This window comes from Andrena cerasifolii, chromosome 8 (assembly GCF_050908995.1).
Source record: "Andrena cerasifolii isolate SP2316 chromosome 8, iyAndCera1_principal, whole genome shotgun sequence".
NCBI lineage: Eukaryota > Metazoa > Arthropoda > Insecta > Hymenoptera > Andrenidae > Andrena > Andrena cerasifolii.
In genome coordinates this window covers 5,530,916-5,546,881 of record NC_135125.1, presented here as the reverse complement: position 1 = coordinate 5,546,881, position 15,966 = coordinate 5,530,916, and the positions used below count along the sequence as shown (strand labels likewise).

The 15,966-nt window shown below is 36.5% G+C and overlaps 1 protein-coding gene across 2 annotated transcripts in view; it reads right to left on the bottom strand.

The window, feature by feature from the left end:
* The window catches only part of LOC143372226 (potassium channel subfamily K member 6), a 118,618-nt gene that overhangs the window by 2,601 nt on the left and 100,051 nt on the right, over positions 1 to 15,966 (bottom strand). For both annotated transcript variants that reach the window (XM_076818269.1, XM_076818270.1), the window contains exon 3: positions 1,250 to 1,455. In XM_076818269.1, coding sequence (XP_076674384.1) covers positions 1,250 to 1,455 — 206 coding nt within the window. The remainder of the gene's footprint in view (positions 1 to 1,249; positions 1,456 to 15,966) is intronic.

The window sequence follows — 15,966 nt, the reverse complement described above, 5'->3', positions numbered from 1 at the left end:
TTTTAGAATTATTAAATGTACAGACAGTCAACTTTTATTATGCGGTAAGGACAGTGGCGGACTGGGTCCCAAAATATTAGTTGCCAGGGGACAAAGGGACCGACAACTGTAAGATTATTATTTAATTTTTATAAGAAATAAATAAAACGTTCAGAAGATACAATTATTTCTGTGAAATAAATGTATATTGCGCGTAACTCGAATCAGAATTGTTTTCTCAGAGTTATTTATTATATTCTTAAATACAAAGTATGCTTGAAAAATGATTTTATTAATTTTTTTATTAAAATAGTAATACACCGAAAATTTTAGTTGCATACAGTAATAATATTGAAACTTTTATTATATGTATGTTCAAGCTACTAAAAGGTTATTAACATTTTCAACATATTTTTCAACATCGGGCAAGCAGACACCCTGGCCAGTCCGCCACTGGGTAAGAATGTATTTCTTTTCAGGACAATGCAGCAGTATGCACTGTGATGAATTTATGCGCGGGGAAGAAGAGCCATTTTTTATTTGCTTCGTAGTCAGATTTAATTCCTATTTGTCAGAAACTTTTCAAGTGTTACTTATAACATAAAGGTCCAAGCATCAGAAGTATATTCTACTCATTATAATGATAAAACTGGACACGTACAATACATTCGCAAGTATCTCTTTGTCTACATTTGTATCTTTCAAATCTGCAAGTTAAGAAAAATGGACCATAATTGTAGATTATCGATTGTGATTTTTTGACAATTTTTAATATTTAAATAACAGATTTGAACCAACGTAAGATTAGTTAGAGCTCCATCATGCATGTACCATATCAATTAACGCGTTGTTAAATAAACATCTGAGTAATAATTAATTCGTATTAAAGCACTACAAGTGTATACGATCTTTTTCCATTATAATAGCATATAGAATCGATTCTGATCAAATGTTCCATATTTTTTACAAAGATTCTATATTTATATGATAATTGCATATCATTACAATAAGTAGAATATACATATATATATATATATTCCTACACATTAGCTCCAAATTTTGAAAAAATCACATTTTTTTAGATAGCGATTGGTAATTTCGTAATGAGTTAATAAGTCTTCTTAATTCCTTCGTGGAATTATATTACAAGTAGAAGATGCAAAGTTTGAATGCAGTGTAGTCGGGAGTCGTCCATATCAATCTTTCAGCTTACATTTATTAACGCTTGTCGCAGCGTAGTTTTTATAGTACCTTGTATTTATCTACTCACCTCCATTCGTCTTTCATCGTAGCAACAATAGCCGCAGTTTGAGCAAAGGCAGCAACAAAGAGCTCGAGTAAAAACACCTCTGGCGCACCTAGATAACAGACCTCCAGCACTCGACAAGTAGACCAGGGTTAAAGGGATCCCGAGGCTGGCGTAACCCATGGTTGCGATCTTACCCCATGTAGATTTTGGTGCTATGCTGCCGCAACCTGCAAGCAGAATATTTGACATCTGAGCGGGGTGCTCGTAAAGTATACAACGTTTCCAGCGCCCTTTGTCCGTGGCTAACTTAATTCTGTGAAATTTTGAAAGGGACCCTTTGTATTTCTTACGAAACTACGGTAATTCATGATTTCAATTGTGGCTAATAAATTAGGGGAATTTCAATGGCGCTTAAAAATCATCCCGGTTATCATGAGCGGGTCAAGCATTCCATGCTTAAATGAGACTGGCAAATTTATATTTTGTAGTAAATATCTGTAGTTTGTTTTGTAATTTCTATTAATGTTTTGTTGGAAGTTTTATGCAGTTGGGTTCCTTAATTTATAATCACGAAGAAGAGCAAATAAATTCAAGGGGTAAATTATATTATTATGATTACTACTGAGAATGCAGATTATTGTGAATCGGCGATAATTTGCAATGGCAATTAAATGCAGAGTGCGTCGAAGTTCAAGTTTTAGCAATAGAACACTATTAAGGGGGGACCTACGTCTAGAGAGGTTCAAAAACTGACGTTCTTTTAGAATTTTTTTTAAAGAAAGTATTAACACTATTGCACCTGTATATTTTTTTATTAATTATGTCACATCTTTGGCTATAATACTTAATTTTTGTATTTAAAACTATTAGTCATGTAATACAGTTACAGGTTATTGAAGTATTGGTATACGGATTTGCGATATCCACTCCCAATAAAATAGATTTTACTTGAAAGCAAAAAGCAAATTAGCTTCTTAAAATCCAATTTAAAGAAAGTTAATTTTTAAAGGAATGGCACAGTATTCTAGACGAAAAGTTCAATTTTCAGAGATGAAATATTGCCTTGTTATGCAATAAAAAAGAAACTATGAATCAAATAAAAAATCCGCTCTGTCAGAAGCACCACTTGTTAATAGATTTTAGGAAACTAATTTGCTCGTTGCTTTCAGGTAAAATCTGCTCAATTGGGATTAGGTACCACAAATCACAGCAGCGAATGACGTATTTGGAACTAGGTCCTATAACTGCATTATACGACTAATATTTATAAAACAAAAATTAAGTACTAGCCTAAGGCAGCAACAAAGAGCCTAATCCTGGCCTAAATATAGTCTGCTAACAAAGTTGAACCTGTTGTTGACTTTTTTCCGGATCCGTGTATACGTTCAAGCGCGCAATAGCTAACTTGGTAGGCGACCTTATACCTACCTGCATATAAGCTCTCAATAATTAATTCCATATTATATTATGCTCTATTTTAATTGTACACTCTACACGGTTTACCACTCATGTCTGTACCAAAGTGCAGTACCCGTTAATAAACATTATTATCATTACTGTATAGCCAAATGTGTGAAATAATTAATAAAAAATTTACGGCTGCAATAATGTTAATACTTCCTTAAAAAGAAACTCTAAAAGAACGTCAGTTTTTAGGCCCCTTTAGGTGCATGCCTTCCTCAAACGCCCTCCATAAAATACCCAGAATCACTTGTGCCAGCGCTGTTTGCCAATACGTAGAATCCCAAGCACGTAATTACAAGTTCTCCAGCAGCCCCCGCGGTTAATTTTTCATCTGAAAATTCCGATACGGTAACCGCAGAAGATGTGTATCGGTCATCGTATGTTTCGTTGCTTCCGTATTTCACGGCCTTTCCGCCGGCGGTGCATCATCCCAGCCTAAAACAGCTATCTCCCCCCCCCGTAGGTAAAAAGGAGAAGAAAAAGAGCGTCGTCGAATGGCGCACGAAACCCCGATAGCCGCATACTCATGGCCATCCCTGGCGGCGATTAATCCTAATATCGGCAATTCCATATTGCGACGAGGGCTGGGAATTTACATAGAAAGTACAATATTCGTAAATGGATGTCGGTGCTTTGGTAATCTGCTGATCTGCGCCAAAAAGTCCAGCGCTTCGCGGGGAGACAGGGGGTCGGAGGGGAACGGTGGCGTTTTCGGTAGACGAAGAACCGTGTTGTAAAAAGGGGCGGAGGGGCGAATCGATCAGGCCGACGCCGCTTAAGATAATGGATCGCCTATTGGAATTGCTCTGGGCCGTGCATGATAGCGGCCTCAAGTGCATCGTCGATGGAATTGCGCCCCCCGGGAGCCTCGCGGAACTCCGCGAGAGCCTATTCGTCACTGTCGCTCCGCCTTATCGTTCGCGATGGTGTGACCCTTTTCGTATCCGTTATCTGTTACCATTTGTTAGGCGCTGCGGCAGATTGTCAGCCGGAGTTTTATTGGTCGGGGAACAACAATATATGGAGTGAAAGTGCAGACTATAACGGATCCGTTGATCGTCTGCGTCGAGGCACCGGGGTTCTTGTACCTACGTTTAAGAACACGTTACTTCGCATGCTGTATAGTCTGTTATTTGAACTTTTGCAAATCTTTTTTTTATATTATTTATGGTATGCTTTTTAACATTCTACTGTTGGTGGATATTAAACATAATTATCTCTAATTATAGGACTCTTCGGTGGCACTCTTTTCCAGGGAGGATCCAGTGTTTCTGGCCACCCAGGTGCAAACATAATATTGCATCATAGGCCGTTCTCAAGCGCCGATTGCCTACAGACATTAAGAAGATTTTCTGGGGTGCAAAGGACGCAAAGGAGTAGAATAGGAAGCCGGAGTACACACTGAAGAACTATATTTCCATGTACGGAGCTGTTGGAAATTACTCCGCAGAGGTTGAAAATAAATGTCACACTATAAACACAACTATGGTTTATTGTATAGATAGACAATACACAGTGTGTCCACGTATTAGTTGGTTATATATAAAAGTATACAAGAAAAAAGAAACTTTAAGAGACGGAACGCGATCTGCACGGTTTGGTCAGAATTTTCAGACTGGCTACGGTCGTCACCTTACGCCCCGGTCAAGACCCTTCGCCCCTCTTCTCCAGAAAAAGAGAAACGCAGCCCCTTAGTCCTAACACTGAGACTCGTTGAACTCCAACAGGAGCTATATCGGAGTACAAGAGTACAACCCGCACGTCCGAACGCTATGGCGTTCGGTACAAGACAGTCTTCTTCTCCTATGTTGATCGTCCTCTTCGAGAGGGCTGACCTTCTTCTGTCTTTAGCTACGAGCACCAGCAGACAATGCACGGGCCTATACCCGGTGCTCGCAACAATATAGTTGTGTTGATGTGTGTTAATATATACAGGGTGTTCGAATACAGGGGGGATCCTTTTGGGGGAGGGGCAAATTGAGGCGAAAATCAATAATGACGAAATTGCGTTTGAAGCTTCGTTTGAGGGTTGTTAATTGTTGAAAGTACGCGTAAGAAGCATCTGACGCTAGACTTATCGTTAGACTACTGCCCTCGCCGTGCGTGACCTGGGTAACTACTACTGCGCGCCGGCAGTAGTTTAAGTGCCTAGTGTCAGACGCTCTTTGCGCGTATCTTCAGCAATTAATAACCCTGAAACGAAGCTTCAAACGCAATTTTGTCATTTTTGATTTTCGACTTATTTTGGCATGTAGGATAATCACTTAAAAGTATAGATACCTGTAGTTGATTATTATTTACTTTAAAATAAATAAATCAATTTTGGCGTTGAAATGTTAATATTTATGCCTGTCTTTCAAATTAACTGTTTGGAGAAATCGAGCATTATGTAATACGTCCTATTAAAACAGAGTTTCCTAATTTTATATACAATTTTACAAAATATATATATATAACACGTAAAATTAAAATATATATATAATATTTTCTGAATTTAATTTAATTAATAGGTCATTGCACCATGAACTTTGAATAATTAGAACATATTTATTGGTGTTGGGTTCTGCAGGGAAGTAAGCGGACGTTACTTTTATTAAAAGCAGAATTTATCCACAGCAACTGCATTCTACTTGTATATATGTGTCTATTTTTTTTCTACTATGGAACAAAAAGTACTTAAGAAATCCGAATAAAAATTAAGATATTCCAGCTAGCGAGGAAGTTTGAAAACAAAATCGATTCGATTTGTTCGTTACTGTGTGACACTCCTCTCCAAACGAATCTAAAAATGAATTATATTCAGAGTTCAGAGGATAGAAACTGGTTTGAAAAACAATGATTAGTATTAGTACAAACTTGTTATCTTTTCGAGCATTTTATATTAAATTATACACTTCTTAGTTCTTACAAACACGAGAAGTTAACTATTGAAAATTTCATCGTTAACGGTAAGTCATTGGAAAATAATAGTAGGTAAAACGTCGTATTTCAGGTTTCATAAAAAATTGTGACACTACATTTTCGTAGGGAATTAAACATTAATAAGTCAGCTGGAGAAAGTGACGACGTCATAGAACTCTGCTGATTGTTTATGGCCCTTGACCATTCCCACAAATTTATGACTTAATCTGCGGGGTGTTTCTTTCGTTCACGAATACCATTCCGTTTGTTGAAAGTGTCTACGTGATCTATTTTCTTAAAATTGTCGTTCTTACAGCGCTCTCATTTTTCTCTGCCACATAAATATTAATACCTACTATTAATATCAGATCTACAGCGATTGTAGCTTAAACAGGAATACCGGGGGTATTTCAGGTTTGTTGAGTGACGCATATTCATACCCGACTTTCGTAATGCATCGAAATAAATATGCAACGCGAGATGCTCTGCATATTTATGAAGAATTTCTGATTAAAGTAGACGTAAAAGACTTGATGTGTGTGCTGGAGTTGGGGACTTGGAAAGGGTTCAGGAATTCCAGACATGATATTGATTCACTGTGGTCACTTGTAAATAAATAATTCTTTGCGAGATGTCACTAGGTACCTATTGACATTTATATGAAATACTTAGGCACATACAAGCCTTTTAGAAATAAAATTGGCAAGCGTATTTTATTCCTGTTTATTTGGAAGCCTAAGGAAGCTAATCAAAAGGAGTTCGCTCTTCACTTTGAAAGCAATTAGTGGAAGAAGTCAATGCAAATAATTATATAAGAAATAGAAAAAGCATAGGCACCGACATAAAAAATCATTTGTCATATTTTCAATCATTTTACTTTCGCAGCTTCTAGAGCTTTGCGTTTTCCTTTCGAACATATGGTACTGGCATAATGATTTCACGAGTGTTGTGCGATGCACAGTAGCGCATGATGAGCGTCCGATTCAAGTTGCGTAACTAGACCAGGCTGATTAATGACGTGGTTTAAAGACGAAATTAGCACTTGTGTCTAGTGAAGTGTAAACGCGGCTCGCTCATTGATTGCAAACTTGCAATCGCGTGAACGGCACGTTGAACTCTTCTTGAGTCAATTTGCAGGTAATTATGAAATGGTTATTCTTCCCACAAGCAAGATTTCCGTATTACATCCCGCACGGTCTCTTAACAATTCAGAGAGAAGTATCAAATTCCTTCTATTCTTAATTATTAATTATTATTATTCTTAATTAAGTCCCGACTGGACCTAGGAACGTGAAATTTGGAAGGTACATTCTTTTCACGACGTAGGCATCCACTAAGGAGGGATTTTTTGAAATTCCATCCCCAAGGGGTTGAAAAGGGGTAAAATGTATTTTCTCGGACTCCTTAATAGCTCTTAGGCCCGACTAGATATCAACTTGGTTCCTACTCGCAAAGATTACCCACACAAGTGCCTAAAAACCAATTTCAGGATTTTCCCCTAACGAACCCCTAAGGGGGTGCAAAGGGATGAAATGTATTTTCACGGATTCCTCAAAATCTCTTAGGTCCGATTAGATATGAACTTGGTTTTTACTTCGAAAGCTTACCCACGTAATTGCCTAAAAACCAATTTCAGGATTTTGCTGTAATCGACCCCAAAGGGGGTGGGGAAAAAGTGTGAAATGTGTTTTCATGGAATCCTTAATATCTCTTAGCCCGACGCGAAGCGGGGGGTATTTGCTGGTATGTATATAAAAGCCGCGTGGTAATGAGCCATACATCGCGTCTTAGTAGCACAAAATATTAGTTAAATATTTTTTTCAAATATAAAAAAAATATTTTTGTTTAGTTCCTCGTAGATCACACAAAGCTTAGAAATAATATTTTACTGTATTTTAAAATTCTGGTTTGTCCTCGTTTGTACCATGAAGTTTCCCGCACCCTGTCTAAGAAAAACATTAATCTCCTTGAACCTTTTAACTGAAGAAAACGGTGCAACTCATTATTTGGAAATTCTTCTGCGTCCCCTAAAACGAGTTGTTTTGTCACGAACTTCGACAGTTCTATTCATTCAAAAGGAATAAATAATAATATTCGGTCATGCGTCTCGTTTACCATGGATAAACTAATTAAATTAAAGTTGTTTCTAGTGAAGAAATCACCCAGATAACAGGTGGACCCATTCCCGTGTTAATATCCTCATGATATTTTTATTTTATGTTCCAAGCTACTCCGTCTTAACCTTAGTCGGTTGTAATAAGTTGGATCAGTTATGAGTCTTGAGGATTCGAATCCGCTGGAACACTGCGGAGCGAAACTTTGAAAACTCATTGAGAACAAGCTCAAGTTTGACAAGGTGTCTTAGACCAAGAAACTTGTTCACAATGAGCTCGTTATATGTACTCGCGACCTGAACTCTCTCCCGGTTCGAGATAATGAAGATTTTCTGTGCAATAAGTACAAAACTCTGTGTCGACTTCATTCCACGGCATTGCTCATATGTCAATTTTATCGCCGCAGTTCGATGCCAGATAAATAGTACCAAAAGGCACCCTTGATAGTTTTACGCGCAGGATTAATTAAATCTTGCAACGATTTTATTATATTACAATTACAATGTTACGTATCACGTACCTATTAGAGAAAAAGACGGTTGTTTCTATTTAAATTATTTGTTTACATTTATGACAACGAGCTGTGTACTTATATAGTTTAAAATGATTTTAGAATCGTGTAACCAAATGACTTCGGCGCTCACTATTCAATAATTTCAGATATGTTATATATGTTAAACAGTGTTATTACATTAAATCGACATCGTATTTATTTACTCCACAAATTTGATGTACCAGAACTAACATTCCAGAATCTAATTGCATTCAGGGGTGCGCTGCACAATTAGTTAGGGGCGTTCAATTAACTGCAACCACAATTCCATTAGAATAACAAAGAAATTGTAAACAGTTTCCCTTTCCCTTGGCAGGTTTTTGAAAATATTCTTCACTTCATTCTGGAAGTTAATTTCCTGCTATAATAATTTTAAATAATTCATTCTTGGTTGTAATTATTTGTTCAAAAGCACCAAATGTTTTTACCCGCTGTGACAGAATATCTTCGTTTTAATTGTTTTGTTTCAATGCTTCAAGAAATAGCAGCAGATGCATAGGTTCGTGGAAACTCTGCTAAAAATTCTGCAAAAGTGTCCCACATTTTTATAAACATCCTGTATAGATAGGTAGTTCTCTTTTTGGAATATTTTGAACATTTTATGTGGCCCACCCTGTATAAACCGTTTTCGATCCATGGATTGAGTGTTAAGTGCAGGGGTGTTCGTCACAGTCCCTTTATTAAAAGGCATCCTCGTCTCCCTCGCTCCTTGGCCGGGTCCTTAGCAAACCCTTATTTCAAAGGACGACTAGCGATACCCAAGGCGCTCGTGTATATTCAGGTAGCCGTGAGACACTCAGCAGGTCGGAAATTACATGGGCATGCGGTATCCATGTACTTCAGAGTTCGATGGTGCTCCGTGATATCGAATATGATCCAAGCAAGCCATGTATACATACACAGTCAGATAAGGCCCCTATCTAAGATGTGTTCGTATAATTACGAAATTTATCACTCTCCCCAAGTGCGGTATAATTAACTGTACATCGATGAGCATATTTGACGGTGCACAATATTGTTTTTGGTGTTACTTAAAGATTTGGGACACGTAATGCTGCGTACTGCGAGCGTGATTAAGTTGCTCTTAATTACCGTTAATTACTTAATTAGTAATTCTATCAGATCCTTTTCGTTAGTGCATTGAATATGTAGATGTATATTCCACATTATTGTATTGAAATTACGGGATATTGAATCTATTGTCTCAATTTTTTTTTAAAAATGAATATGTAGGTATAGCAAATCTGTACACTAGGTTCCTTGAGACTTAGTGTCTGGAATTCATTTATTTTTAAGACACATCGTATGGGGTGCATACAACAGGCATTTGAGAATTAATTCCCTTAACTGCAACTCTGGTTGCTGAAAGTAAGAACAACGAATATCATGCAAGTTTTTTGTGAAAAACTATGGCCACAGATTGTGTAGATGGTGTGACTTAAATAAGGAAAATTGATAATCACTAAAATTCCAAATATACCGAGGGCAGCAATTAGTTGATTACACAAGAAAATACTTCTCTAAATACTAATTTTCAACTATTTAACCTAATTTTCAATAAATACAAATTCTATAATTAATGTTTCAGAAAAGTAGTTATAGTTTCAATTTTCCCAGCTAAGAATTTTGATACTTGGCCGGCCATTTTGGTGGTATATATGCATAAATTTTAAGTAAATAAAATTTACAATTTCACTGAAAAAATCCAGGCCCTCTAAAGGTTAAAAGAATTTTAATAACTGAAAAAATTAAATGTAAAAAATATTACATAAGAAGGGGGTTGCAATATCAATTTCGTGTAATCACATATTCTTGTAGGTAGCTATAGGGTTCTGCCTGCGTACGATAGCATGTGTGGACACCATGTTAATAAACAAGTTTCAATTCAGTTTCACTTTAGAGTTTCGTAGCTCGAACTACAGCGGTAAAATCTGGTCGATAATAACAATGTACGGCGAGAAATCAATTAAACGTCTTTATGCCAAACTGTACACAGCGTATCGATGCTTAAACTTCTGGAGTATCGTCCACGGTATAGAAGCACATGGTGTTGTGAAGTAAAGTTCGAAACAACTGTTCGTGATGTTGTTGGGCCACTATAACAGGCGCTAAACTGTTTTGGAAGTTTGGTCACTTTTCGGAAGTGTCGTGGTGACAAATTCTTATTCGTTAATTGATGCGTTCGAGAACTCGAAGTACCCCTTTAAACTGGGTGATGATATTACAGCAACGACAGTGGTGTAGATATATATTTCGTTTTAACCCGAGCCTAGAAGGATGCAGACACTTTAATTGCCTGTAAAATAATAGGTCATGAAACGAAATATGTATGTGTTAATTAATGAGTAGGTATGAGAGCTGTCTTTCAATCCTGCTAAGGAAAAATTTAATATATATTATTTATTCTTCTGTTCGTGGCAAGCGAACTCAGAGGGTGGTTCATTTAAATAAAGCCACCTAAATATCTGTTCCAAGTGTGATGGTACAGAAAATAATTTATATGCAATTTGAAACATATCAAGGGATGAATATGCTGCAAGAATTTTTTTTCTCAAATTCAGTAACCAGTAGCTTGCCCAAGCTAATATATTTGAATGTTAATCGCGTAAAATCAAACGCAGTATCAACGATGTGAGTGGTATCCAAAGCGTCAGTGACGATTTAAATTTTTTTATTTATTTATTTGGTTAGTCAATCGCGAGTGCCCCTTTATGAGTAGAGTTTTCTATACTAGAATTGAATCGAAGGAAGCTAAACGTTAATGTTAAACTAAACGTAATGTTATTGGTGTAAGTGTAAGTAGTGCATAAGTAGCTCTCACAGTAGAATTGGTTTAAATAGGGTCAGACGTAAGGGAGTCAATCATTCTAAGGCAAATTATTAACAACGTAGTTGTGATAGAGTAAAAAAAAATTATTTCAGCCTTTGTCCAGAAATATTCTAGTATATGTATTATTGCGCTTTACGAAAGTTTTGCAATATATTTTGTTGCTTTGTGATAAATGTCCTAGTGCATAGAATTTCGTTCGTATTTACTGTTTATGTATACAAATTGGCCTCAAACTGTGACGAGATATGTTTCGAACACAAACTGTTGTATGAAGGGCAATATTAAATAATTATAATATCTAATGATAAAATTAGGTTTCTACTGTTTTGCGTTTTTATCTAAATATCGAAAATGGAAGAGTATCGAGCGCTGACAGTAAGGAAGACAACTAAATCAAACGCACGTTACGCGCTGAGCATTTATGGAGATACAAATTTGTCCAGTTAAAGGAAATCAGTCAAAGTTAATAATCTTCTTCAATAATACTTGTCTTAATTATGCAGTTACGAATCTATACTCGTATGACATTTTTGGTTCAGAATCTTATTCAAAATAGATCAGTAATTTTTTTAACAAAAGTTCTAGAATACCAGTATGTACAACAATTATTTTTTGTTTGATTTAGATTTATGATATGTGACGTTCTTTATCCGTTATTCGTTAATATCGTGTGAACAAAAAATTAAAATAAATTACCATTACTGAAGTTAAAAACAGGCAAGAACTGAAGTTTAATTAATTGTGAACTAATTATACAGTTATGAAAATTAGTAACATATAAATTCATATCAATACAGCTTTTTAAATTAAATTTTAAATAATTTGGTGAATTTCTCAGGATATTAACTATCCACGATTATCAGCATTAGTAATCAATTTCAGTATCATTGATGTGTCGGCGAATTTAGGTCACACTCATACATAATTTCTCGTGATAGGAACTATTAGGATAATTCACCAATAATGTATAGTTGCAAAGTACGTACGTCATTAATGTGATCGATCCTTATTATTTGATGATAATGAAGTTCCGTTGAACACTTTCTATTAATGAGTCAACTACTATACCACAACTTCATCGAATAATAATTAACTCGATCAAGTAGAAGTAGTTATTTCGAAGTAGATACATGCACTCGTTTCTAATTCTCGTCAATCGATTTATTACTCGATTTCGTGTTTCATGCATTCTTTAAATAAAGTTTGTAATATTCTCTACAAAAATTCGTTCTGATTTATCAGATTTTAAGAGGAAAAGATTTTACGATAGAAAGAAACATCTATTTTGTGTAATTATTTATTTGTAGAATTCGTCCAACGAAGTGTAACAAATAACGAAATATGTTTATAAATATATATTGCAACGAATTTATTACAATTAAAAGTTTCCCTCTACAAGATGTTTCGCTGAAGGAGTTTATTACACTCTTCGAGGGATAATGCGACGGTGTTTTTTAATGCGATTAACAGAACTGTTCGAGTGCACTCGTAATGGTATCAACTGCGCGACACTATACCAGCTCGAGTGTGCTCGAGTCCACCCTTCAACAAGACGAGTACAATTTCTCTGCATTTCATAAATACCTACTTCTACACTCATTTGAAGCTTGATTTTATCCGTCGTAACGATCTCTTAACTATTCTAATTGTAATAACAAATTGTTTTTGTTGTATAATGCACGCACATCGCTTTTGTAATGGTAGATTATATTTTGATAAGAATATGTCAAATGAAAATATCGACGACTTACAAGGGAAGATCCCGAACCCGAAAATTCAAAAAATTCTGAAACTTTGTGGATATGTAGGAGATTTCCTCCTGATTACAACGCAATTTTTGTTTGCTGCCCAAATTCACTCTAGGGGGTGAAATTAACCCTTGAAAATTCGACTATTTTCGAAAAAAAGTTTCGAGACAAAAGTTACTTCTATTAATTAGATCTATCAAATCATAAAAGTTTTTACCAATTCTTTAAACAATTAGAAAAAAGTAATAAACAAAAATATTAATATTGCTTTCTAAAATAGGTTTTTCCACGTGAAATGCACTAAGGCATCGATATATCATTTTATTTGAAAAATGTGGCTGGGCTTGAGAAGAAAAAAATTTTTACCACAATATTCGGTCTTTAGAAACGAATACATTCTTCTTTACACAATCTTTGGCGTCATTTCGCTACTGAATGCCTTGGTTGACAGCGTTTACTCTATAATCCTAATACAACAACTAGGACCACACGCGTAACGTGATCGTCAGAACGTAACAGTACGAGGGATCGTGTGTGCATAATTGCTCTCCTACCCTAAAGTGTCTTTCTCGCCCGGGCCTCAATAAACGAGCAAACAATTCCTCACCCGTTGCCGCTCAAAAACAACAGATTACGTCCAGGCAGGGGGATGCAGAGTCGCGAGAGGAGGGGCGGGTGGGAGGAGGGAAGGCTCGCGGAGGAAGAGGAAAAGCCGGAAAGGTGTAACGAGATGACGGTATCGCGATAAAAAAGAATGTAACAGACACGAGACACGCGAAGCGGAACGAAACGAGAAACGGAAGGGACTCCGGGGATTATTTATTTTTCACGGTAACCGCAATCCACGGGCGCATTTTCTACGAGATGGCCGACCAAACTGTCTGGAAAACAAGGAGAAATTACATCTGTAAAAATAATAGACACTGACCACTATTGGCTGGGCCCCGTAACCAATTTACACCTGCACGATGAGCAACGTAACGATAAGGGCGCGCTTGTGGCACATAATGACGGAGAAGCCAACGTTCCGATAACTTTGATACGTATCACGTGCCATCATGTCTGAGGCGAAAAAGTCGATGGCACATAATTCTCGGACATATCGATTGGTGGACCTCTCCTTCTTGGTGAAGAATTATCGTCATTCCTCATTGCTCATTTATCGTCCTAATTTTATTCGCCGATTGATTTGAATGCATTTTTAATCGAATAAAGAACTATTCGGTACTTTTGAATAACTTCAGTTTTATTCGAATATTATTCGATATTTAATTTGAATAAAATTAAATTACTCGAATAACACTCAACTCTACCACAAGTACATGAATATAATATACGAAGTTATGACGTTCCACTATTTTTCGCGCGGTTATAATTAGAGTCTTCCCCACAAATTACTCCACAACTCCGCCAAAACCCTTAAAACCCAACTCTTACCCCTTTTCCCTAACCATCGGGCCATCTGGAAGATGTACCTTAGCGGTCCCCATCTCGCGATGGTCAAGTATAAAAATCCCTTCCCCTCTTCGCCCTGCGAGGCACGATCTCCTCCCTCGCATTTAAATCTAAACAACTCCCTCGTCTCGAAAACCCTCTTAACTCGAGATCACGTCTCACCCCCTCTCTACGACCCACCAAATCAAAACCACTCTCATCCCTTTCCAACCAAAACCCCAAAATCCATCCAACCGGTTGAGTACCCCCTTTTAGAAGCCCCAAATATACCCCTAATATTCTATTGAGACGCATATTTCGCGCATGAGTCATCAATATGTTTCAATTATACAACGCATATTTCGTGCATGAGTCATGGTGCATACCGCGCATACCCCTCATACCTAAACACCGTATAAATACATGGACCCCAGAGGCCGTAGCCCTCTTCTACGGAAACAACTTGTTGAACAAGTATATTAAACTGATAATCTCAGTGAACAAGTGCTAATATTAAATTCAGTGCGCCACGGGTTATTAATCTACAACACCTCCTACCGTTAGCGAACATATTTAATATCAATTACTTGTCATACTATTGCGTATCATCCCCATTTATATTATTGTCTATTGCTCACGCTTTTATATTTTTTTCCATTACTGCTTATTGCTTTATATTACATTAACATTGCTAACGCCTATTGCTTTTCATATTACTGTCTATTGCTAAACGCATATTGTTATATATTATTACATATCGCTAATACTTATTGCTTTTCATATTACTGTCTATTGCTTATCGTTATACACACGTTTATGTGCTAATGCTTAACGTCCCACGCATCATTATAATACTACCGCTATCACATTAATAGTGCATGGCATATTTTTTCCGTTCCATTAAATGAACGCTCTTGTCCTAAATACCGTCTCGATTTATTGCATGGATCCTTCGATTCCGGAGAGTCCAAATCATAATAAGCCACTGCAACAGCTGATCTCGCATCGCGAACGCCGGGATTTCTTATAGAGACCACGGTATGGTACGTGTAGCAAAAAGACACGTGTATTACATATATCCGTACCTCGATCCGTATAGCTTTTAATACACGGGTACCCGTGCACTATTTCACGTGTATGTAAATACACGTGTATCAACGTATTTGTTTATTTTGATCAGAATTGGGCATTAACTACGGGGGAATGGGCAATGGCGGTCACTTAAGCAATAAGTGTAATAAAACCGAGTGATGTTTTTCAATTTTAAGGATTATCGTTGCGTCTAAAAAGAAACTCGCTTATTACCAGTAACGCCTTAATTTTTTGTATCAAAATAGGTAATCGATTAAATAAATCTTGTTAATTTTATAATTGTGTTATTAGTTACAATCTGAACATTTGTAAAACCATACTTTCCGCATATTATTCTAGTAAATATATTTAAATACATTAATTCTTTTATGAATTTCGCAATCCCTCAGAGTTCTGGGATATCTATAGATATTAAAAATCAGACGAATCAAAATACGGATACGTTAATATACGTGTATTTATAAATACACGTGTATCTAAATTCACGTGTATTTAAATACACGTGAAATAGTGCTCGGGTACCCGTGTACTAAAAGATACACGGATTGAGGTACGGATACGTTTAATACACGTGTACACGTGTATTTAAATACACGTGAAAT